Source organism: Lycorma delicatula, chromosome 1, assembly GCF_047948215.1.
Source record: "Lycorma delicatula isolate Av1 chromosome 1, ASM4794821v1, whole genome shotgun sequence".
NCBI lineage: Eukaryota > Metazoa > Arthropoda > Insecta > Hemiptera > Fulgoridae > Lycorma > Lycorma delicatula.
The window spans coordinates 342,979,870-343,005,353 of record NC_134455.1 but is presented as its reverse complement, the minus strand read 5'-3'; the positions used below and the strand labels follow the sequence as shown (position 1 = coordinate 343,005,353).

At 30.3% G+C, this 25,484-nt stretch overlaps 1 protein-coding gene across 5 annotated transcripts in view; it reads left to right on the top strand.

Moving 5' to 3' along the window:
* The first annotated feature begins 1,919 nt into the window (after positions 1-1,919).
* Sec31 (COPII coat complex component secretory 31) overlaps positions 1,920-25,484 on the top strand; it is a 147,517-nt gene continuing 123,952 nt past the window's right edge. For 4 of the 5 annotated variants that reach the window (XM_075382321.1, XM_075382320.1, XM_075382319.1 and 1 more), the window contains exons 1-3: positions 1,969-2,071; positions 15,534-15,740; positions 17,896-18,088. In XM_075382321.1, coding sequence (XP_075238436.1) covers positions 15,538-15,740; positions 17,896-18,088 — 396 coding nt within the window. In that variant the 5' untranslated portion in view covers positions 1,969-2,071; positions 15,534-15,537. Of the gene's footprint in view, positions 2,072-15,533; positions 15,741-17,895; positions 18,089-25,484 lie in introns of all 5 variants that reach the window. The other variant, XM_075382318.1, reaches the window with a different exon arrangement.

Genomic DNA, 25,484 nt, shown 5'->3' with positions numbered 1-25,484 from the left:
GTAATAATTTTTACTGATGAAAATGTCTACCGAGGCATTTGCATCGGTGGCATCCCAACTGAGGCCTGGCTGATGTAATCAGGGCTCAGAACGGAGGGGGTGGTGTGGCAACCTGAATCTCCACAAGGTGGGTGTCTTCCCCTACAGCGTTGGGATGTTGAACTAGACTACAGGGGTCTGGATAGTCTTGATCTTGAGCACTTGGCAGGTCGGTCATCGGCGGCTTTCATCAATGCCGCTGAACGTTCCATTTCCCGCTGAGGGTGGTCCCTTAGTGGACGCGGAAACTTACTGAGCTGAAGTCATCTATTCTCCGTTTACGGAAGTCCTGTCAAACGGAGAGTGACCACGAGCGACGAGCAGATTTGGCTTTGAAGTATAGGGAGCTCAGATGTTGTTATTATTTCAAGGTAAGGCAGGAGTGATTCTTGGCGTTTCTTTGTTCAGGAACAAGATAACAAAGATCCGTGGGGTGTTGTTTATCGAGTGCTAAGGCATAAACGGAAGAAGGAGATTATTCTGTCCGCTCCCTTAACCCTGGCAAGAAGTGACCTCGGATAAAACTGAGATCCTACGTACTTTGTTAGATGATCTTTTGCCGGACGATGATTTAGCTGTAGAAACTGCGTGTTCAAAACAATGTTGCTTCTCATCGCGTGGATGTTTTGTCTTTAGAAGTTACTGCGGCAGAGGTGGGTGAGATAATCTGTAGCTTTGGCAGAAGTAAAGCGCTGGTTATGATGGAATAATGGTGGAGCTCCTTGATCGTCCAGTGAACGTTGTGTGGGAATATTCACTAAAATATTTTACAAAATGTTATTTGCAGGCTATTTTCCAGTATGTTGAAAAAAGGGAATAGTTAAATTATTGTTAAAGGGTTGCGGCAAGGATCCCACTGTTAATTTTTCATATCGACCTCTTACGTTATTGCAGGTTATTGGTAAGGTCTTCGGAGAGATACTATATCTGCGTATTAATGAGAGGTTGATATCGCAACGGTACGAGTTTTAAGCATATGACTTGGGGATTTTCCTTTACATATCCAGGGCATTTAAAAATCTGTGGTGGCCTTCTACTTTATTTCAATTACACAGACGTGGGTGTACCAAAAAGGAAATGCAGGTAATGCACAGCTACTTTGGGCATCGAGACGTTCTACTTTGTAATGACGGCTACGAAGTGGAGGAGACACTCTAAGGGTTGTTCCCAAGGCAGTGTGCTGGGGTCTTTATTGTGGGTTGTGGAGTTTGATTCTTTGATTTAGTGAGGTTTCCCGGCGGCTGTCGCGTTGTCGCTTACGCCGATGACAGTCTGCAGCTATTCGAAGGATGTTTGCGGAATGAAATTGAACTCCGCGCTTCTCAAATACTTGAGCTGTGGGGCCGTCAACATAGGATGGCATTCAGACCGGATAAAACCAAGATGATGCTGCTAAAGGGCCGTTTGGCTATGACGCGGCGAGTCCGTGTTTCAATGTTATGCCATCGAATTCGATATGTTCAGGTTCAGAAGTACCACGGGGTGCTTTTTGACGAAAATTTTTGTTTTAAGAAGTATTTACACTAAGCTATTGCAGGTGGTAATTACAATAGGTGGTCATTGCAGGTCGCACAGTACCATTATAGATAAAAACGGTAGACTAATCTTGTAAATTGGGTTCTGAAAATTAAGGGTGAAATGAGGCAAAGGTGAAAATAAAGCAGAGATGGCCTTGCATAAAGATACAAAAAATAAAAGTGGGATATTTGTAGACATAAAAATCCTAATTTATCTGACTTCAAAGTTTATGTAGAAATTTAATTTAAATACGTTACTTTTAACGTGATTTTATATTTTTAGGATGAAAGTTATTTTTATTCAGTACAGTTATCATAGCATATTGAAAATACTGTAATTTCAAATCAGTAAACTAACAGTTCAAATGATCCAAGCGCTCCGTATGACAAAATCAGCTGATAATGTCATTAACAGAAATAGTAATGCTGCAGCCGCCACGTTGGAACATTGGATGTTTGTAGTTGTTTGTGAGTTTATGAATTTTATTTACCATTAATCTCTAGGATTAATTCAGGTAAAATTTTCAGTTCCTTTAAACATGTTTTTGTATATGTTTACTTGAATTTTCCAGATCGATTAGAAAGTTTGGTAAAAATATACTATCGAAGATTGTCTGTCTGGTATTTGTTTTGATATTTTCTGATTATTGTGAAATTGTTGAAAATTTGAAAAGAAACTAATTATTAAATATTCTCTGAATAGGAGAGCTTTATTATTTTTTTTAATAATAATTTCAAATTAATTTTATTATCTTCAGATTAATTATGTAAAATTTAGACGAGAAGACCGGTGCTTTGTAGATTTCTAACCTTTTCGCATTAAAGTTTCGCAGCGAAAAGTTTTGTGTTACTACATTTAATTATACTTGTGACATATTTATGTTTCGTTACTTTAATGAACACGTTTTAATTTATATTTATTGCCAAATTAGTGCAGTGAACATTGACATGGAAGGATTTTTGCTCACTGCTGTTATTTTTAATTGCGACTATTCAGCATATTGGATAAAACTGAATGTAACAAGGAATTTTAGATTAACTACTTATAACAAAAAGTTTTGCACATTTGCCATTAGTAATTTAGTTTCACCTATTTTTCTTGAAAAATTTAAACATTGTGCATCTGATTACCATCTGGGCTTTGAAATCATTATTTCATATCTCTGATGTCTGGCCATCTTAAACCTCTATATTAAACTGTGCAGTTTTGAATATTGTATGATCTATATCTAGCCAAGTAGTACAGCATTCTTGGATTCACAATGCTAAGATGCTATAATTGTATCTCATAAACAGTTTTGAATCGTTATGTCTGCAGTAATCGTTATGTCTTTTGTGAAAAATAGTTTTTCAATGTGCATTTTTTCCATAATTGCAGCTAATAACTAAATATTTGATTCAAGTTTTCAAGTAATCAGAAAACTACTTACTCAAGCAAGGAAAGTAATCAGATAGATTTGTATTTATTGTTATTGCTGTATTATTTACAGCTGTTAAGGTGGATTCTCACTCAGATGATAGTATATGTACTATGCCCAGGCGAATTTTATTAAGAATAAGAGTACGTTAACATTTTCAAAATAAAGTAATATATCATGGAAAAAAATTAGATCATCAAATCAGATTACATTATTATCTTAATTCATTTATATGAGGTATAAGCAGTCAGCCTTTTTACTAATAATGAAAAAATACAGTTATTATTTTATATCATACTGTTGTTTTCTTCCTTTAAAATAAAAATTAATTTTTGTTGGTACTTATGTATTAGCTCGTCGACCATAACCATAATGATCTTGTAACTTTGAAAATACTTTGAAGTTACAGGATCATTAAAATATTTTATACATTAAAAATATGAGCATTATTGCTTATAGATAAAATTAACCAAACTTAACCTATGCTCGTCTTGCTTGCTAACCTCGACTAATTAACAGTAATGTTTTGATTATTTAAATAATAAATAGTTGCAATAATTACTGAATTTATTACTTAAATATTCAAAATATTACTGTGTTGATTAGTGAAGCTTAGTGAGCGAAGCAGGTGTTGGTTAAGTTTGGTTAAATTGTATTTATAAAATAAATAAATGTAAATAAAAATGGGAATATAATAGCTATCTCGAGTGATATTATTTAATGACCCAAAGGTTTGCTGCTTATAATTACAGGTAAAAATTAACCAAACTTAACCTATGAAATTTATTAAGAGTAAGAGTACATTAACATTTTTTACAGTCTGCTTTGCTCGCTAACCTCGACATTATCCTTGTTAATATTGGGTGATATTAACAATAGCCCAAAAGTTTTCACTTTATTGGTCGACGGGCTAATACATAAGTACCTTTTTGTTTATTCAGTGTAGAATCTTTTATCTCATTGCTTTACTTTTGTCCAAATTAAAAAAGATAAAATTCTAATATTTTGTTGACAGGTTAGGATAGTTAGAAGAGTAGATATGGTCATGTGTGCGTACTGTAAGCTAATAAAATTGTAAAGTTCTGTTGTTCCATAAATTTGCCAAAATATAGAGTTACATGTTAGTCAAATGGCATAAATTAGCTTGTTTTAAAAACATGGGAAATGATTTTATTTACTGTGTATTGTAACGTTCCACCGGGTTGATCTAGTGGTGAATGCATCTTCCCAAATCATCTGATTTGGAAGTCGAGAGTTTCAGTGTTCAAATACTAGTAAAGCAGTTACTTTTATGCAGATTTGAATACTAGATCGTGAATACTAGTGTTATTTGGTGGTAGGGTTTCAGTTAACCACACATCTCAGGATTGGTCAAACTGAGACTGTACAAGACTACACTTCATTTACACTCATACATATCATCCTCATTCATCCTCTGAAGTAATACCTGAATGGTAATTCCTGGAGGCTAAACAGGAAAAATAAAGTATATTGTAACAATAGGGTAACTTATTACCATATATATATATAAACCACTTTTTGCAATCATATAAGTATAAAATTCTTTGATAAAATGTTTTCTGATTTTATTAGGTTTGATTACTTTCTGGAAAGTCTATTGAAAAAGGTAATTTTATTTCTGGCAGTTGTTGGAGTCTCTGACAATTCCTAAAAATCCTTTTCTAGTTAAAAAAAAGCCTTGTTAAAAATGGCATGTTAGCAAGGGAATAAATTATTTATAAAAGAATATTTTTCCATTTTCTAGGTTTTGTTACCTCTACATTTACATTTTTTCACATAGATCTCTTCATCAGAATTTCTATATGAAAATTTAGATTAAAAATATAAATGGTAAAAATAAAAATGGTATGTTCAATGTAATTTCAATGATAAAAACATATACTACTCTGCTGCTTTTACTATCTGTGGCATATAGTGGAACTATTGTTTTTGGTTCCATAATTTGATTATATTTATTTAAATCTAAATTTTAAATTAAATATATTATTTCCCTAATTCCGTCATTTTCAAATTTTACATTTTCATTAATTATTTTACCTTTTCATTAATTATATTCTGTTGCTGTCTTTAATTTTTTACTTTATTGGAATGAAGGGATTTAAATTTACTTATTTCATATATATTTATGTTTTCTTCAGTTGAAAATATATGTGTATTATCCAGACATGCTACATACCTATTTAATGAGGAAGGTGCAATTGATGAAATGATAAGAAGCAAATCTTCATTTTAAAAGAAAAAACCAAACAAATTTCAGAAAATAAATTCAGTCTAGGAGGACAAAATTATTCATTACACATAACAAGAATAAAGAAAAATTCATTCATTCTTAGTGTTCTATCATTAGGGCAGGTCCTGTCATTGCTGCTGCTCTCCACCTTGTTCTATCCTTTGCTGACTTCATTTTTTAAGCTTATTTTCCCTTTTCCATAATCCCATCCATCATTTGAAATCGTTTCCTTTCTCTTCCTTTCCTTACATTCTCCAAGCCTTCTATCACATCTATTAATAATCACCTTCTTCTCATAAAACGGCTAAGCCAGTTCCTTTTTCTATATTCAATTACATTTAGTGTTTTTTGTTCTCTCCAATTCTCCTTAATATTCTTCATTTGTTATATGTTCTTGCCACCTGACATTTATCATTCTGTCACCTACACCAACATCTCAAAAGTCTCAATTCGTTTTCTGTCTGCCTTTCTCATCGTCCATATTTCAACTCCATAGAGCATCAATTCCAAGTAAAACATTTCATTAATTTCTTCCTTAACACTAATTTTAACTTTCCACACAGCATTCTTCTCTTCTTATTAAATGTCTGCTTACTTCTTGATATTTTTGTTTTAATTTCTACTGTACAAGTCAGATCATCAGTTATAAAGCAGTCTAACTACTGAAATCTCTTCACATGCTCTAAAATTTGATTTCTTATCTAATCTCAATCCTCTCCTCTTTTCCAGTTAGCATATATTAACATATATTTTGTCTTTTTGTTGATGCATATTCCCTGACTTTAACAAGCTTCATTTAAGTCATCAAGCATTTCATTTAGTTTACTTGGGCTTTCCATCAGTACAACCATGTTATCAGCAAAACATATATGTTCTACTCTTCTTCCCCTGATGTTTATTCCTCCTTTCCCATTCAGGCGCCATGTAATTACTTCTTCCAGATATATTCTAAACAGTGTTGGTGACATGCAGCACCCTTGCCTCATGCCTCACTTACCTTCCAATCCTCCTATTCTTTGTCTTTCGTCTCATACCCTCACTTTTATTCTCTGATTATAGTACAGCTTTTTTATTAGGTGCCTCTCTTTCCAGTCATCTTTCTTCTTTTCCAAAATTAGCAGTAATTTATCCCACCTAACTCTGTCAAATGCCATTTCTAGGTCAAAAAATGCAACGTACTCTCTCTGCCTCCTTTCCATGTATCTCACCTATTACTCTTAGCAGCCCTATAGCATCCCTTGTTCTAACACCTCTTCTAAACTAATACTGTTCTTCCTCAATAGTGCCATCCAATTTTTTGTATATCCTTTTATTTAGAACCCTCAATAGTACCTTAGAATCTTAAAAAAGGTAAATAAAGACCTTTTACAATAAAAAAAAAACTATCTACCTAACCACTCATAAACAGTACCAATCTAGGATATGATAGGCATTACGTTATTTAGTCATTTGATGTCAGTTGGTTTTTTCCCTGCATCAATGATATGAATTGGAATGAGCTGAGTTCTACTGAATCTAATGTATGATGTTGTAGTTGACAATGGAACTAAATAAATTTTATTTTACGAAACTCATAAAGCCATTCTCCTAAGATTTAGTTGCATTTGATCCCATACTAAAATTCTAAATGTCTGCTTAAGATACAAACTAACTGATAAATAAAGAAATTAACAGACTGATTATCCTGTACATACCAGAGTTAGATCATTGTGAATTCTGTTTGTATAGCTTATAAACAAGGAGTTTACCATATTAAAAGAATTTGTGAGTTCATTGGACTTTGACTCAGTACTAAAGAAATCTTTAATTGATGAATTACTTTGGCTTTTTTTTAATTTAAAAATTGAAATTTTTTTTCGTTAGAATCTCATTTTCAATTTTGGATTTAAAGGAATTTGCATGATAGGTAATAGTGTTATATCATGTAGGTTGAGTACTGACCATATTATTGAATTAAGTGTATTTTATGGATTATTTATGAATTTCTTTATTAAGTTTTCATTTTTGCTTTCATGTTTCTTCCTACGGAATTATTCAGGAAAAATGTGTTTTCTTGTGTAATTACTACATAGTGTATAGCATTATTTGTTTTATGAAGTTATATTTTACTTCTTCCTATTTGGAATGTTTTAACAAGTGTTAAATTATATTAAGACACCTTTACCTTCTGTTCTCTACTAGTCTCAGTTTTTATTTCTGTTTATTTTCATTTTATTCATAATAATATTATTGTCTTGCAATTTCTTAAATATTTTTTTAAGGTTCACTCTTGATTCCAGTTCATTTTAATTTTCCAAATTATGTTCGTTTAGAAAGCTTTATTTGTTGAATAACTATTTCCAGTTTAGTTGGGTGACAACTAGATAACTGTAGAGTTATCAGGAAAATTCTCTTACAATAATTTTAAAAATGAGAAAAACTGTAAAGACCGACACATTTGTACAAGTATCTGCCAAAATAAGTTCTAAAAATAAACTAACCCCTGTTTTCAACTCTCTAGATGTAGTAAGATTCTGTAACAAAAAATAGGATATAAATAGATTTTTACCTGCAACATTTTAATTATGTTTCTGATGAATTGGTGTAATGGATTGATCCAAATTTGAATTCCAGTCTGGATTAATGTTTTCACATATGCTAAACTTTGCATATCATATTCCAGTACAAAATTTGGAACTTCATATTTATTTATTCATGTGGATATGAAATGAATATGGCAAATTACATCATAAGAAAGTTTTTTCAGGATTAATACCTTGTTTTTTTTGTTTTTTTTTACATAATACTACATTGAGCCATTACTAAATTCAGAATGAATGATTTATTTATTCAGTGAATGATCAGTTTTGTTTAAAGTTCATGTTTTTTGTCTTTGCCTTATTTATTATTCAATATTTTTTATGTAACTATTTATATTCTGCCTTAATCATTTGTCCTTCTAAAAATGGTCTTTTCTGAATGTTAGTCAATATTTAAAGAAAGGAGATTTAACGCAGTTTTTGTGTTAGTGATCTGATGATCAGTTTACAGACAGATTTTGAAATCAAATGCTTTGCTGGTGTTAGCTGTAGGATGTTAGCTGAATTAACAATCAGAACATGGCAGACTCCTTTATAGTATTCTGTGTTAGATTTCTTAGTCCACTTTAATTATGCCAAAAGTAAGAGAACAATAATTGTAAAATAATAATGAAAATTTTAAAATATTTTAGACAAAAATTGCTCCATATTTTATGGGGATAAATTGTGTTATTAGTTTTTACCAAAATGATGACTTTTCATCATTTATGATAGAAATATTATAAAACCAAATCAATTCCTTTTCGTATTTTATCTACATAGGATTTTTTTTGTTCACAAATTACACAACAAATTTCATAATACATACTGAATTATGAACTGGGTGCACTATGTGATTTTAAATTTTGTGATTAAAAGCAGCAGTATTCCATTTGTTACATTTAGAGGTGAATGAACTGAAGTAGTCTTAATTCATTGGTCCTTGCACAATTCAGTTGTTAGTTAGTAGTGTAGTTGTTAGTTAGTAATTATATTACTTTGATAGAATATAAAAATTTGTTATAAAAATTACACTTGTAAAAGTAATTGCCTAATACTATTCTTGTTTAGGTAGTTTATTTGTGCTCAAAAAGCCCATCTGTATGTATGTTTTTTTGAAACCTTGATAATAGTTCATATTTCTTTTGACTTTTCATCTTTAAATTCATTGAAAAATTTATATTTGTTTTCACTATTTGAAGTGCTGATGTCTACATGTGAAACACATTTGCAGGTTTAAACAGTTTCTTAGTATTTAAATAGTGCAGTATGTGGATATAAAGAGATATAGACAAAATGATACAATCTGCTTAAAACATGATGGTTTGAAACATTAGAAACTTTAATGTTTGTACTGCTTGAGAAATCTGGAGAATTAACTTACATGGCATAAGAAATTTCATTGATTGATATCGTATTATAATACTTTTTGTATAAAGAGGCTGAATCTTTTAAAAATTAAACAAACTCTTATTGTGATTTATAATTATATACTGTAAGCAGAGTTAGTTTTGAATTTATACTTTCTCATTGTATTTATATAATCACAACAGGAGCTTTCCTTTTTATGAAGCTTGGTATTAATTTTTAACATTGTAGGTATTTAATTATTTTATTTTATAGAAGAAAATTAATCTTTAAACTTCAACCTTTTTACAACTTATCTTAAAAAAATTACATATTTAAACAGAACAAAATAACTACACATTATAAAAGATTAAGGTTAGGATCTTGATATAATATGTGCGATACTGATACAGATATTAATTAAGTGGTATTCTGTTTGTTCTGCTTAAATAAGTTTTGGAAATACCAAATCAAGATTTATCAAGTGTTAAATATATAAAAATAGTGAAGTAACTGTATTATTACATGTACTATATTTCATACTCTAATGTGTATGGAATGCAAGTGTAAAAGTATGTGTGTTTTATAGATTATGACTGTAATTATTTATAAAAATATTTGTTAATTTAGCATAAAATTGTGCTATTATTCTATAATATTTTCATGATTATGCCTTTGTGTATCTTATTTGTTAAATAATATATATTAATACAAACATTTTATTTGTAATTTATATCAAAGTTAGAAGGTAATTAATTAAGTTTAAGAAATATTAATAATTAAATAAATTCTAATGAAAATGGACTGATCTTCATTGTGCATTACATTAAAGTTAATAGTGAATTTTTTATTCATTAAACAAGAGTTGATATACAAATTATATGATTTTATAGTATTTTAAAATAAAATTTTTATAACTTTGTTTTTACTGCCCTGTGTAATATAGTAAAATTACCCCACATTTTCCAAATCCATGCAAAATCTTTCACTAGCCATAACTATAACAAATAAAACAACATGTTTATATGAGCTTTACCCATTATTTTCATGAGTAGAATAGGTTATGAAAGTCCCAGAAGAACTTCATGACACACTGTATGTTCGTTGTGCAGTAAATTGAAGCTTTACTTGAACTGTTTTTGTCAGCACTTCTTGAACTGAAACAAATATTTCATTATGAATTAGAATTATTTAATCCAAGTTTCTTTAAATAGGTACATACAGGATAAATTACTTTTTATATTTTTGCTGAACATGTGGACTATTCATAGATGTTTTTTTCAAAACTGTTTTGTGTAAAGCATGGTGTGATAGATATTTATTTCCATTGCATGGATTAAATTGTAAACAGTATCCAAATGATATACATATTATTCAAAACACTGTTACACACCAATTCAAATTACTTGTTAAGTTAGTATCGTGTTTTACAATATAAGTGGTGTTTATATATGTCAAATAGAATAGGCTTAAAGACTGATATTATTCTTAATCTATTTGTAGCATTGGTGGGCAACATAAAATTTGGAACTGAAAAGGGAGTAAGTGTTCTATGTAGTATTTTATATGCTGAATTTGAATATATATTCCAAAACAACCCATCATGTAACATTCTTAAGTTACAACCCCATAAATTTATTTGTTCTATAATTTGTGGAACAAACAATACAAATCAGTTAGTATGTCTGTATGTTTACTTATTCACATCAGATGTATATTGTGATGCATGTTGTAGATGTAAATTTGATACAGACAAATGATGTCATTTCATGTCAAGTGAGACATGTATAGACATGTTAGTGAGACAAGTAATGGGCATGTTGAAATTTTTTTTCAGTATGAGTTCAGTTCTTTGTATGACTTGCTGTGTTCTTTAGTTGTAGTGGTTTATACACACACTATAAAGATTGCTTCACAAGCGATGCCATAAATTTAATGAAAAATTTTTATGACAGAACAACTTTTGGTATTATTTTATTGAACATCAAGATTTGTTAAGTTGTGTGTGTGTTTTGCACTGTGTTTTATTGCACTCTGTTATGAAGTATTTTAAGTAATTAAGTATTTATAAAAATTAAAACTTAATTATTTTTATAATTAAGTATTTTTGTAATATTTCAGTTTATTTTCATTCATTAGAAGATTTTGAATTTTACAATGAATAAAAATCAGGCTTGTAAAAATTCTCCAAATATTTTTTGTTATGTTTGCGGAGAATTCACCCTGAAAAGGCTACAAAAACCATTATTGAATCTCCTGAAAACTGCTTGCAAACATTACTTTGACTGTCGCTTGAGAGACCAAGATAAATCCTGGGTTCCACATAAAGCATGCACCAAGTGCTGTATTAAATTAACCCAGTGGTTAAAAGCAAAAAAAGAACATTTACCTTTTGGTGAACCTATGATCTGGCGAGAACCTACTAACCATTATGATGACTGCTATTTCTGCTTAACAAATGTAACTGGTTTCAATTCAAACAATAAAAGCAGTGTCGCATACCCAAATGTTCGTTCTGCTGTGAGACCAGTACTTCCTGGTGTTGATTCAGATTGCTTCAACTTCTTAGAAAGAAATCTGTGATTCCCTAGAAGGCCCAACCGATGAATCCTCAACTCAGTAGCTATTAATTACATTCCAGAAGAATCAAATACTGAACCTCACCTCATCATACAAGCAGAACTGAGGGATCTAATTTGTGACTTTTATTTGTGAAAACAACATGCAGAACTCCTAGGTTCACATTCTTAAAGAATTTATTAAACAAGGATACTAAAATTTACTGAAATACTGTAGAAGAGATGATTTTATTTGTTCCTGTCATATTAGGGGGCAAATGTCTGAACTGGACATTGAATATGTTATTCATGATTGGTGTTTATTTATAAACACTGATCAAAAAGAATCTTAAAGGCAGTGTTGTTGCATAACTTGAATATGTTTTCTTCTATAACAGTAGCACATGCTGCAGAAATGAAAAAACATATGAAACTATGTCAAAAATTTAAAAAGTTATTCAGTATGATGAACATTCACAGCAAATCATCACTGACCTGAAAGTGGTAGGGCTTTTCTCAGTCTCCAGAGTGGCTTTACAAAATATATCTATTTCTTGTGTTTGTGGGATAGTTGGGCTACAGATAAACACTACACAGTTAAAGACTGGCCAAAAAGAAATCGGTTTACCCCAGGAAAGGAAAATGTTGTCACTATATTCCCCTTGTCGAAGCAGATCGTATTATTTTACCACCTCTACACAAAACTAGGCCCAATGAAGAATTTTGTTAAAGAATTAGATTAAGATGGAAACAGCTTTAAATACTTAGCTGAGGTTTTTTTCACAATTTAGTGAAGCCAAATTAAAAGAGGAAATATTCATTGGGTCACAAATAAGAAAATTAATTTGTGAAAATATATTTGACAGCAAACTGAATCCTGAAGAACTAGAAGCATGCAAGTCATTCAAAGATGTCGTTACTGGTTTTCTTGGAAATAAAAAAGCTGAAAACCATGATCAGCTTATAAATGAAGTCTTAGTGAACTACAGAAATTTAGGCTGTAGAATATTTTTGAAAATTCGTTTTTTACGTTCTCATTTGGACTTTCTCCCTTTAAACTTGTGTGACATCAGTGGTGGAACAAGGAGAAAGGTTCCACCAAAATATATTGCAGATGGAAACGTTATCAAGGCATATGGGATGAATCTGTGATGAGTGACTACTGTTGGATAATAGAGAGGACTTCACTAAACACAAAAGGAAAATAAGAAAAAAAATTAAGATAAACATAAATGTCTGTAAAATAAAGGTAAGAATCTTAATTGTAATTAATGTTATTATTTTTGTATTCTATTATTTAAGAAGTTTCTCAATATTTAAAGGGTCATAACTAAAAATTGGAGGGTGATTAAGAAAAGCTGATTTTATTTTAAGATTCAGCATAAAAAAATACATTCAGTTTCACTTACTTTTATCTCGGTTCCAAATTATTTTTATTTTTTATTTTTTTTTCCTGTGTATTATAAAAACGAAACCGAATAAATTTCAGATGTTTTATTAATTGAAATACTTATAAAAATATAACATTACATTATAAAAATACTTCTATCATGCAAAGTTAAAGGCTTATAAGTACTGCATTTAAACCAGTTTAAACATTATTTAAATTTTGCCCAACTTTTGTGTAACACAGTAGATTCAAACTATTTCTTTAAAAACTTTTTTACAGTTCTATGTAACTTAAAAAACATATATATTTATGATGTGTAATTTAATTATATCTATTTAATTTATAGTGTATACTTATTTAAATATGATTGCTTATCCATCAGTTTTAGTTTATATTTATTTGTAAAAGTTAATTTGTGTGTTTTTTACTTTGTGTATTCAATTCATTAATGTTGTATTCAGTCAACATCAACATGCTTGTTAAATATTATTATCATTTTTATTATAATTATTAATATTAATAATAATACTAGAGAAAAGGTGAGCCTATGGCCTGTTGTGAAAAAGTCAGTGGTTTATGTTTTATTACACATGATTTTGTTAAATGTTTTTGCCAACTCTAACTAAATAACATTCATGAATTTAGTGTACTAACAGCAACAAAAACTTTTACAATGATAAGCTTTAACATATTAAACATTTTTAGCTGTTTCATGAGTTGTAATTTTTTAACATCTGTAACCCCAATTTTTCCTTTCTTATTCCCAATACTCAAATATAATTTTAGATAAATTGTTGGAACGAATGATTCGTTTGTGGGCTGCGCACAGTTATCCAAATGCCTGGCACACCACATGGTCCCCTCTGTGCCAGTAGCAGCTAAAATAAAAATGTGAGCACATACTTTAAACAAACCCATGCACCATCATTTTTTTAGAGAGTGATTTTGAATATTGTTAAAAGTGGAAGTTATCACTAAATAATAAATTTCTATGAAATGATTATAATACATTTAGAAACAGTCAGTAAGATTATTTCTGTTGAAATTCTTTTGATTATAAAGAATTCTCTGTATAAGCAGACATTAAAAAAACATGGAAAAGCTTGATGAGTTGTCAGGTAAAGACTCTAATTTGGAAATTGAGTTGAGTTTGAAAGTCTTATCTATTTTAAATACACCAGCAAAGTATATCAAAAAGAAATGTTTGTAGCTTGTTAAATTTGTTTACTAATATTTTGTAGAAAAACATAATGCGATTAAGCATACTTGTAGTAATGAATTTATGGTTCTATATATAATGAGCCTTCAATTGACAAGAACTTTTATTTTCCTTACCTTTCCATGTACAACATTGCAACAGAAATTCTATTTTAATTTCATATATTTTAACACTTCATGACGAAAAAATTCAGCTTTTAACGGTGTACAAGTGACTGACTTAAAATTATTAAGTGAAAATATTTGTTGTTTAATTAAAAAATTTATTGATTTTTCAGTTAAGACAGGAAATTATCCAAAAAAACTGAAATTTAGTATTTAAGACTTTATTGAAATATAAATATTTAATGTGATCAAAGGATAATAAATTATCTAATTATCATCGTTTTAAATTTCATTGTTCTTGGAATAGATATTGAAGCAATGTATGTTTGATAATGGCTTGAGGAACTATTGAATTTAGTAAAAATTTTAGTTTGCAAATGGTTTAATAATAATGATAGTTATATTTCATTAGAGCCCTTGTAAGTTCTATGAGATCATTACAGGATATGTGTAGTTGATTATTTAAGTGCTGTCACGGTAAAAACTAGTTTTAAGAAGCGGCAAAACTGTTCTTATTCCTATTTTAAACCAAAAAAGTTAGTTGCTAAAAATACATTACTTGACTTATACCTGTCAATGTTTTTTGAACATTCAACAGTATTTGTCCAATGATGGAGGTCAAACTGAGAATATTCCCAGAATAACTGGGATGGTGGTTGATGATAATATTTAACTGAGGTTGTTATGGTTAGCTGAGGCATCCAATGTAAACTACTGTGCTATTGATTAAGGGTGTTTATGTAAAATGAGTTTTTGGTTAAAAAAAGGTTTCCTGAATCTGTAATTAAATCCATTTATTTTGCACTAATGGATTCATTAATTAGGTGTACTTCAGAATTATGCTTAATTATTATTTAGTATAGTTATGGTATTTTTAATTAGAGATGCTGAAAATTATTATTTGGAAGAAGAAAAAATAAATTTCAGAAAGGAAGCAATAATTAATTGGTAAAGGAACAAATTTAAGTATAGAAGACTGTTTCTGTAGAGTAGCTCATTAAAAAAAATTATTGTTTCCAAAAGGACTTTTATTTTATTGCATAATATTAGAAAATGTTTTAGAGTTAAAGGATATGTATGAAAAAAAGAACCTTAAAAGTAATTTTTTAGTAAATTTTTTTCTTATTTTCAGCAAGATGAAGGTGAAGGAATTGGATCGGACTGTGAATATTGCTTGGTCTCCGGTGCAACAACAACCAGTGTTGTTAGCTGCTGGAACAGCTGCCCAACAGCTGGATGCATCATTTAGTACCTCAGCTGCGTTAGAAATATATGGCCTGAATTTAGGTGAGCCTGGTCTGGATATGGAATTGAAAGCTTCTTTGCCTAGTCAGTTCAGGTAAAAAAAAACTTCAAATAGAACTTTACTTTTTTGTAATATATATTTAAACAATTACTAGTTCATAATTATTACTTGTTATTTCTAGTGTTAGGTATGTTTATAATCTATTTCTCACAGTAAAGTTTCAGCCAAAATTACACAAAAAATTTGAACCAGTTGAATTTTTTCATAAAATATACAAAAAATTGTCTTACATGATGAAAAATTAATACTATTATACTACATAAAATGTAAATTTTATCTTTCTGTAATAAAAATCATTAGGTATGAAAATGGGACAAAAACATTGATGGAAAGACAGAGGCCATGTTAACAGTGATAAAAGATTTCTTTTCTATTGTTTGTGCATGGTTAAACATAGGTTTGATAATTTTCAGGTTTTTGATTTCAGATTTAGTTTTTAAAAGTTTTATTTTTACATTTTAAAGCAAGTGTTTGTTTAAAAATTTTAACAAAAACCAATCGCCAAGAATTAATATTTTCTTGCACTTCTTTAAATTTTCAGTTGTAGAAGATTGTGAAAAAATCTATGAAAATTTATAATCCTTAATGGTTTAAGTTTTTGATAATTTTTATTATTTTTAAAGATAATTTTAATTTTTTAAAACAGTTTATTTTTACATTATTTAGTTGTATTTTTATTTAAAATTTATCTACAAAAAATTCTGCGTGTGTAAAAATATTAGCCTCCTTACATGCAAGAAACACAAAAATGAGAAACTTGCACCTTGATAAATGTAACAGAAATACCAAGAATATGATGTATTGAGCAAGAGCACTTTGGAATCCAAGAGTATGTATTATTATTATTTTTTTTTTTTACTATGTTTTAATAAATATAAGGAAAAGAATGTGTAGAAATAACGTAAAAAGACTGTTAATAAGTGAACTAATATTCTCTGGAAAATAGTATACAAGTCTGTTTAGAAAATAATCAAACAATTTTAATTAATAGTTGGGTTATGACTACAACATAGAGACAAAAGTTCAATCATCAAAAAACGCACATACAAAAATACTTAAACACGTTGCACTCAAATGAAAATTAAACAAGATATCAACAATCCAAGAACATGTGGTTACAGAGGAGGTTATGCAGAACACAATGCTGTCAGCTGCATGTCACTAAATATCTCTATTGGTATGTAACTAAATATGTTCAGCTATTTTCTTAACAGACCTTATTACTTTTCTAGCTTAAACTTTCCAACTAATTCCTTGAATTTTGCATAAAAGTACTTAGAATATCATATTAAAATGATTTTCCTTTTTGTATTTCATTCTATTTAGTAGTGATTAAACATTTAGTTGTGAATGAAGTAGCTTTACATATTCACCATGAAAAAATTACATATTTTGACGGTGTTTTTCATTTTTATAATAAATTTTGTTTTAAGGATACATTTATAATCAATAATTTATATAGTTTTATTTTAAACATACTGTAGTTTTAAATGTAGGTGTCATATGTAATTATGAAAAAATTTAACCAAATGTGCTATCTTAAGTTTGGCTACTACTGATATTTGATTTTAGCATAAATTTAGAATTTGATTTGATTTGGCTAGACATTTGAGAATTTCCTTGCAGAAAATGGCACAAAATCCCAACAGATGAATAAGGTTCTAATATATCTGTTCAGAAGTTTAAAACAATTTTCGATGGACAACTCTAAAAACTTGTGTCTTAGTTTCTTAAATTAGGAAAGTTTATTTAATGTTAGATTCTTTATTTCATTTCATTGATGTTAAAAAGATTGATGTTAAAATGAGCTGTTAAAAAGTTATGTCTAATACTACTTTTAAATCAAAAGATAAAGAAAACAATATATTTATTTTGTATTTTTCCATGATTGCTTGTTTTTATTAAAATAAAAACAATGTGAAACTTGCTTTAGAAGATTGGCTGTTGAAGCCAGTTGGTGAACCCTTAGTAAACTACTAAGTATTATATATATATATATATATATCAATAATTTTTTTATAACTAAAGAAAATCGTTACATTGCTCACTTATTATTTTTAAATGATTTTTTTTCTTTATTTTCTTCACAAAGAAGTTTTCTATTCCTTGATGAGATTGATGTTGAAAGTAACTAATAACTTCTATTGTACTGGAAAGTATAAAATAATTTTTATTGTGGTTTTTGTAGGTTCCACCGGATAGTTTGGGGAGGATGGGGATTTAATCGGGATAATCCTTATGGAGTGATAGTTGGAGGTTGTGATGGTGGTCATTTGCAGATTTATAGTGCATCACGTCTTCTTGCAGGAGAAGAAAGCCTAATTGTATCTAAGGATAGTCATACTGGTCCTGTCAGGGCTATTGATTTTAATTCATACCAGGTATGTGTATTTTTAAAAGAGTAGTTGACATATTTATTATTATATTAAAATAATTCAGTTTGGTCTTAAATATTTCTATTATTTTTTGTGTATTATGTGTTTCTCTGTATGCTGTTCATTGAAATGATGAAAAAAGTAATACTGTTCATTTACTATTATTTTGAAGAAATTTTTATTCTTCCTATTATTTAACATGTTAACTGTACAATGTCAGGTACAGGTGGTTGTGGTTTTATAGTTGAACTTGGAGCAAGCTATGTTCTGAACATAACTATTAATTTTGCTTCAGTAAAAAAATATTAGTTGTACAAAAAAAAAAATGGTGTTTAATATGTTATAATATCTTTGAATGAGGTGTACAGTGTTGATTTAAGGCTAGAATTAAACAGAAAATAGGGAAAAGGGAAAAGCAAATGGAAAGATGTATTAATCTACGTATTAATACATCTTTCCACATTCTTTCTACATTTTGCTAAATATAAATTTGTTACAGTTCATCATGTGTTTTATAGAAAGCTTCATTGTGATCTTCCAAGTGACAGTAACATTCATTAATTGGATAATCAGTTGGAAACTAATGGATTTTTATGTAAAGGGAAGAGTACGGGAAGACCAAAAGTGTCTAAAGAAAATATTGCACGTGTTGGGGAGTTATCTTGCATAGTCCTAAAAAATTTATTAGAAAGGCCCATTGTGAACTAGCAATGCCCAGTGATGACACTGTGGATTATTTTAAGAAAAATGCTTAAATATGCATCCATACAGTTTGTTGCTGTTACAGGCTTTGAAGCCTACTGACTATGATGTGTGTGCCGACTTCACAATCAAAATGTTGCAGCATGAAAATGACGACTTTTGGCTGTATTGTGTTTAATGATGAGGTAACATTTCATCGTAGTTAATGACTTTTTTTTATTGCATTATGTTTAGTGATGAGTCAACATTCAATCATAGTTGACAGTCTGTTATCAAAAGTTAATGTTCATAATGTCCATATCTGGGGGTGAAAATCCCCATGAACTTAACAAAATTAAATGTCTTCTGATGGCAAGTTTATAGAGCATTCTTTTTCTGTGAAGTGAGCGGAGATGCTTATTTGGAAATACTGGGCTTATGGCTCTCCTCAACTCCAAAATGAACCAGAATATCTTACTTTGCAACAAGATGGTGCACCTTCTCAGTTGCATAACTCTGTGTGGGATTGTTTGAAGGACATTTTTCTAATTGCTGGATCGGTTGACATCATTTACATGACATAGCTTGTTTGCAGTGTCCTCTAAGGTTATTCAACTTGACCCCATCTGATTTTTTTTCTTTTGGGGTTTTGTAAAGGATCTTCTGTGTGTGCCTCCACTACCTGCTGATCTACCCGATTTGAGGCACAGGATTAAAGCAGCTGTTGCTTCAAGTACTCAAATCATGCCAATTTAAATATGGGATGAACTCTTATTTGTAAGATATGTGTCACTTGACAAAGGTACTCACATTGAGCATTTGTAGGGAAAACTGTAAGCGTTACTCTTTCATTTGTTTGTGATTCATTACTGTAAATCAAAAGTTAGAAGACATTAATTAGCTTTAAAACCCCAATATTCTTTTTTGTATTTAAAAAGTTAGTTGAGTTAGAGTGCAATATTTACTGAACAGTACTGTTTTTTTAGGACTTATTCATATGCTGGCCTCTGTGGCACAAGTGGTAGCATCTCGATCTTTCATCCTGAGGTCCCGGGTTCGAATCCCTGTCAGGCATGGCATTTTCACACACACTACAAATCATTCATCTCATCCTCTTAAGCAGTACCTAGCAGTGGTTCCAGAGGTTAAAAAAAAAGAAAAAAAGACTTACACATATACCTTAACTCTAGTAGCACCTTTTAGTTTTAGCAAGGACATTCTGGTTACTGTAGTTAAATAATAGGTTGCATAAAGGGTATTCAATTATTATGTTAAAACTTTAGCATTAAAAGTATTCTTACTTGATTGTTCAGCTAATTTTTATTAACTTCACAAATAAATTCTTCTTCTCAATTTATGATCTATTATTTCTTATAAAAATTTAGTTAAAAAGTAATAAACTGAAGAACTTTTTTATACATATCAGTATTTACAAAATGTAAATCATAATAAATAGAGTAAGCTGGCTTAGGTAAATTTAAAAAAGATTACTTTAAATATGTACAATATTATTATTATTAACTATTTTTTCTTTCTTTACCAATAACAAATTTGTGATTATGTTATTATATTAATTGGAAAACCAAAACGGAATGGAACGTAGTTGTTGGCTTCCGGAGATTCTTAGCCCTATGGAGAATAGGAATATGGAGGGGTTCTGATGCTGTTATGGATGTATAAATAGAATAGTAACCTGGGTGGCTAGGATCTCGCCTGTGCTTACTTGGCCAAGATAGGTGCTTTGGCATCGAGCCCCAGTTATTTATGGCGATATTTGCTGCTAGAATAAGACATCAGGGCTATGAACGGGGGTGGGGAGGGGGCGACTGGAAGTGTCACAAGGCAGGTGTCTTCCCCTACGGGGTTGGGATGCTAGAACGATGTGTGTGGGGGAACTCTGCAATAGAGCTGTAGTGTGGGAGGTTGTAAGCATTGACCTTGCTCCTGAAAGCAGACCAGAGTAGAGAGTGACTGAGTATATTTTCATTAGAAGCTTATTAAATTTGTGAATTTGTTTCTAGATCTTTTGAGTAAATCAAAAGAACCTGAATAAATTGAATTTTAGGACAAAATTGTCATTATTGCGATCAACACATGTTTGGTTGATATGAGAATAGTATTTTTGGTATTTAAAGACTCAATCGAATGTAAATGATCTGAGTGCATAGTGTAATGGTTGGTTAAATATGGGAAGAGCTTTTGTGTGAAACCTTTGATGTTAGAGGAAGTTGGAGGGATTGCGCTTCTGTGAATCAGTTAATTTGATAGTCGAAAGTTGTACGTTATAGTAGATTGTTGTGGTTGGAAGAAAACCATGTGAAGGTGATAGTAAGTTGTGTGAATACACTAATGGAAATGTCTGCCGAAGCATTTGCATTGGTAGCATCCTGACAGAGGCCAAACTGATGACTGTGATTTATTATCAGGTTTATAGGCTCTAAAAGACAACCTCTGGTAAGCCTATCAGGGCTAGGAACAGCAGGGGGGGGGGGGCATCAGGATTGTCACAAGGCAGGTGTCTTCCTCTAGGGGAGGGGGGTTCAGGATGATGTTATTTGAATGACTCACTTAAAATGTATCACTTTTAATATCCTTATTTATTTAATTTTATTAATTTATTCCAAACAGTATTACACAATTTAAGTCAAATCCAATGTAATATAATAATCAGCTTAATTTCAATTCCTGTCATGGCTGTTGAAACCAATAAAAAATCTGTTTTCTGTTTTCTTTTATCAGTTACTTTTCACAACAAAATGCCCATATGGTAATTTCCTTTTTTTACAAGTAAATGATAAAATAAGTTTCCAGAGAATTTTTAATGTATAATAATAATAATTCTTTTTTGTAATTAAATAGAGTACAAACAAAATATATTCATGTCTATAATTTCCACATTCATTCCTTTATCAGTAATGTATATTTTATTGAAAAGTGTTAATATTGTTTTATTACTAGGGAGACATGTTGTCCAGAATCATTCATTGATGGTACCTCTTCATTTGATTATCTACACAAAATAATTATGCAAAACCTTTCAAATGATGAGAAAATTGCAAATAGATAAAAGATCTGCAAGGATATCATTTACAGTTTTAGTTCAGATATCACTAGTTTTTATACAATATCCATTCTTGTATTTATTTAAAAATATACTCAACCAAAGCATACATTTGATAAAAGTGAAATAATATTCTGATGCATAAAAATGTACGAGAGGTAATTTAGAAATTGAGTTCCGAAGGTTATTAAAAAAGATAAAGAGCATACTTGTGTAAAATTTTTATTGATCTTAAGCATAAATCTCACTATTTGTCTACACAGTGCCTGCCATTGTTGAGGAATTTATCATAGCGGGGTATAAGTACGTTGTTTCTCTTTATTGTAGATTGATTGTGCCTGGACTGTAAATTGTATACTAACAACTTGTTTGATCTTGTCATCATCGTGATAGCAAGAAAGTGTCAGCCAGCGAAAAAGGTTTTAAAACACAGGAACAGGCAATAATCACTTTCAAGATTTGGGCTTTGTGAGAGTTGAAATACTCCAGCTGAAGATTGTGAGAAGATGTGTTTATGCGGCATGTGGGTGAGCATTGTTATGAGTCGACACAATGTCCTCGGTTAGTAAGACACATTGCTTGTTCTGGATCAATGACACAATTTTTTCAGCATTTTGCAACAAATAACATTATTGGTTGTGCAGTCTCAAGGCAAGAAATTGACAAGCAGAACTCCTTTTTTGTCCCAAAACAGTGCACATGATCTTCTGAATGAAAAACATTGGGTTTCATTTTGACTTTCTGGGTGACAAAGTGTGTTGCCATTATATCCAGTGATTATGCAGCTTAAGAAACCAAGCCCTTGTTCTCTGTATCAAATAAAATATCCAAATGCTCTCCAAATGTTTCATTTTATGATATTCTGTAAGCAACTTAGGATGCAATGTTTACACAATTTTGATAATTCAGTTTCAAACACAATGTCATGCAGAAGAGAACATGAAATTTCTTGAAAATGCATGGAAAGTAATGTAATAGAGAATCTTCTATTCTCTTTAATCTTGTCATCAATTGTATGCGCCAAATTATTGGTAATCAAAGATGATCGCCTGTTCTGTTCATTATCCTGCATCTTATTGTATCCATTATCAATCACACCCATCTCCATACCATGAAATCATTCATTGCCTTTTCTCCATAAATGTTGTAAATCTGACTGGTCTCATGTTCCTTGCATTCAACAAATTGATCACAGACTGAATTTTTGTATGTGAAAGGTTTATATACATAAGTTAATATTTATATATATATATATATATATATATATATATATAAATGTGTGTGTGTGTGTGTGTGTGTGTGTGTGTGTGCATGCATGCGCGCACGTGTAATTCCTCTTGATTGGATAGAATTAAATATAATAAAAAAGCATATTTTACTTAAAAATTTTTGTAGCATTATTTAAAAACATTTTCATTAGGTTTTCATAAAATTCTCCTTGACAATTAAAATGTCAGAAAGTGTACTATTTGTATCGCCCGTGCATAAGTTTAGTTCACTTTATGTAACTGAAACTAAATGGCACTACAGTGCAACCAGAAACAAAAGATCCTCTTCCCAGAATAGCTCGTGCATCTGGTCAGTATGCAGTTATATTTATGAGAGTGAGTACTTGCCTACAGTTTCAAACAAAATATTGTGAGTCCATATCTCAAAAAAAGAAGTACGTTTGTGGCTATTTACCAGAGTATCTGAAGATGGGTTTCATAGAATCTGTTGAAACAACATCCAATGTGTTTATTGTGTCATAAAACACTATGCAATGAGGCAATGAAGCCAAGTCTATTGCAAAACCATCTTTCTACAAATCATCCAAATGATAAGGACAACCCATTGAATATTTTCAGGAAATATATTCAAAATTTCAAAATCATTCAACAATCATTGTATCATTTAAGAAACAACATGCAGCGAATGAAGATGGATTAATTGCCGCTTATTGCATTTTACAATTACTTGCAAAAAGTGGTGTTTGGTTAGAAGAAGAAGTCTGGAATAGAAGCCCATAGGCTTCTATTCTTTTTTTAATGTATTGAAATGTTTGACCAATGTACAATGTGTTAAAGTCTTTACACAGAATGCTGTATACTACGTTGACTTGTTGAATTTTTCCTATCGACAGTTTTAATTTAGAAAACACTATACAGATTGTTGTAATTTGATGGGCTATTACGAAATCCTTTTGTAGCAATTTTTTTAATTTTCTGACAGATCTGCGACATAATTCTCACTTATTATTTTTATTAGAATGGTTGGATGATATATTATTATAGTGTTTATGAATTTCATTTTTAAATACTTTTAAATATTTACTTATAACTTTATCACATTAAACCAAATGATCATCACCTATATCAATTTGCTGTAGTGGAATTAATGCGTTAATGCGCTGTGTCGAAAACAATCCTAAAAATCTTGTTACATTGTTATTTAGTGATGAGGCAACCTTTCATACGTGCCAGAAAGTTGAAAGGAAAGGGAAAGGAAAGGAAAGTTGAAAGGGGCACACCAAAAGTCAATGTCTGGTTAGGACTGCATAAAAATGGCATCATCAGTCTGTTTTTTTTTTCGCTGTGACAGGACACAACACTTACCTGAACGTGCTTGAGAACTTTGCTGTTCCTTAGATTCCTGCAGGCTTCAGTTTGCAACAAGATTGTACTTCACCATATTTCCATTGAGATGTTTTTGTGGTCCTTAACATTTTTTTTGGATTTTGGATTGGACAAGAGTTCCTTCTACATAGCCCCTAGATCTCCAGATGTTACTCTACGACATTTTTGCTTGGGGATTTATTAAAAGTTGTTTGTACCAAAGAAAAGTTCAAGATATGAATGATTTAAAATAGGGAATTGTTGAAGCTGTTAGTCTAAAGATGTCACAGGTGCTCCTAAACACCTGGCAGGAAATAGATTATCGCCTAGGTGTCTGCTGAGTTACAAAAGATGCATACATTGAACTTGACTGTCTATGTTAAAATTTGACAAGTTGCTGTATGTCTTATATGCAACTTGCTGTATATATTATGTATATAGTATTATGTATAGTATGCTGTATATATTAAAAAATAAAAATTATATGAAATTACATTAACTAGCTCTCTTAATACAAGCTGTTATTTTTGGATACCTTTAGCCCAGACACTCTGTATATATACACATATAATTATCATTGTTAGTAAATTTTTTCTAGAAAGAAATGTAATGAGTAAAAGTAGTAAAGAAGTTCCAAGATATGTGAAGCAGAAAATTGAGGATGCAGCTAGTAAGAAAGTATGTAAGTAGTGTAAGTAGTATGTTGAAACCAAGAGATTGATTGACAGAGTAAAAAAGGAATGGAGAAATTCATCGATTACATCTAAATAATTACAAATAAAAATATGTGTATATTACAATAATAAACTTACAGAAAAAGAACAACTACAACAGCATGAAACAGTGGATGATGAGAATGTAATACAAGAACCTTGGATTGGCATATAATTCTACCTGCTAAAATTTCATAATAAACGCTTAAATTTCATAATAATCATGTTAAACGCTTTAAATAAATCACAAATACAATAACCTTTTCCCTTCTCTTTTAGTTAGTTTATAATCTGATTAGTAAAGTAAAATATATAATTATTTATGGTATAACATTTTTGAAAGTAGAGCCAAA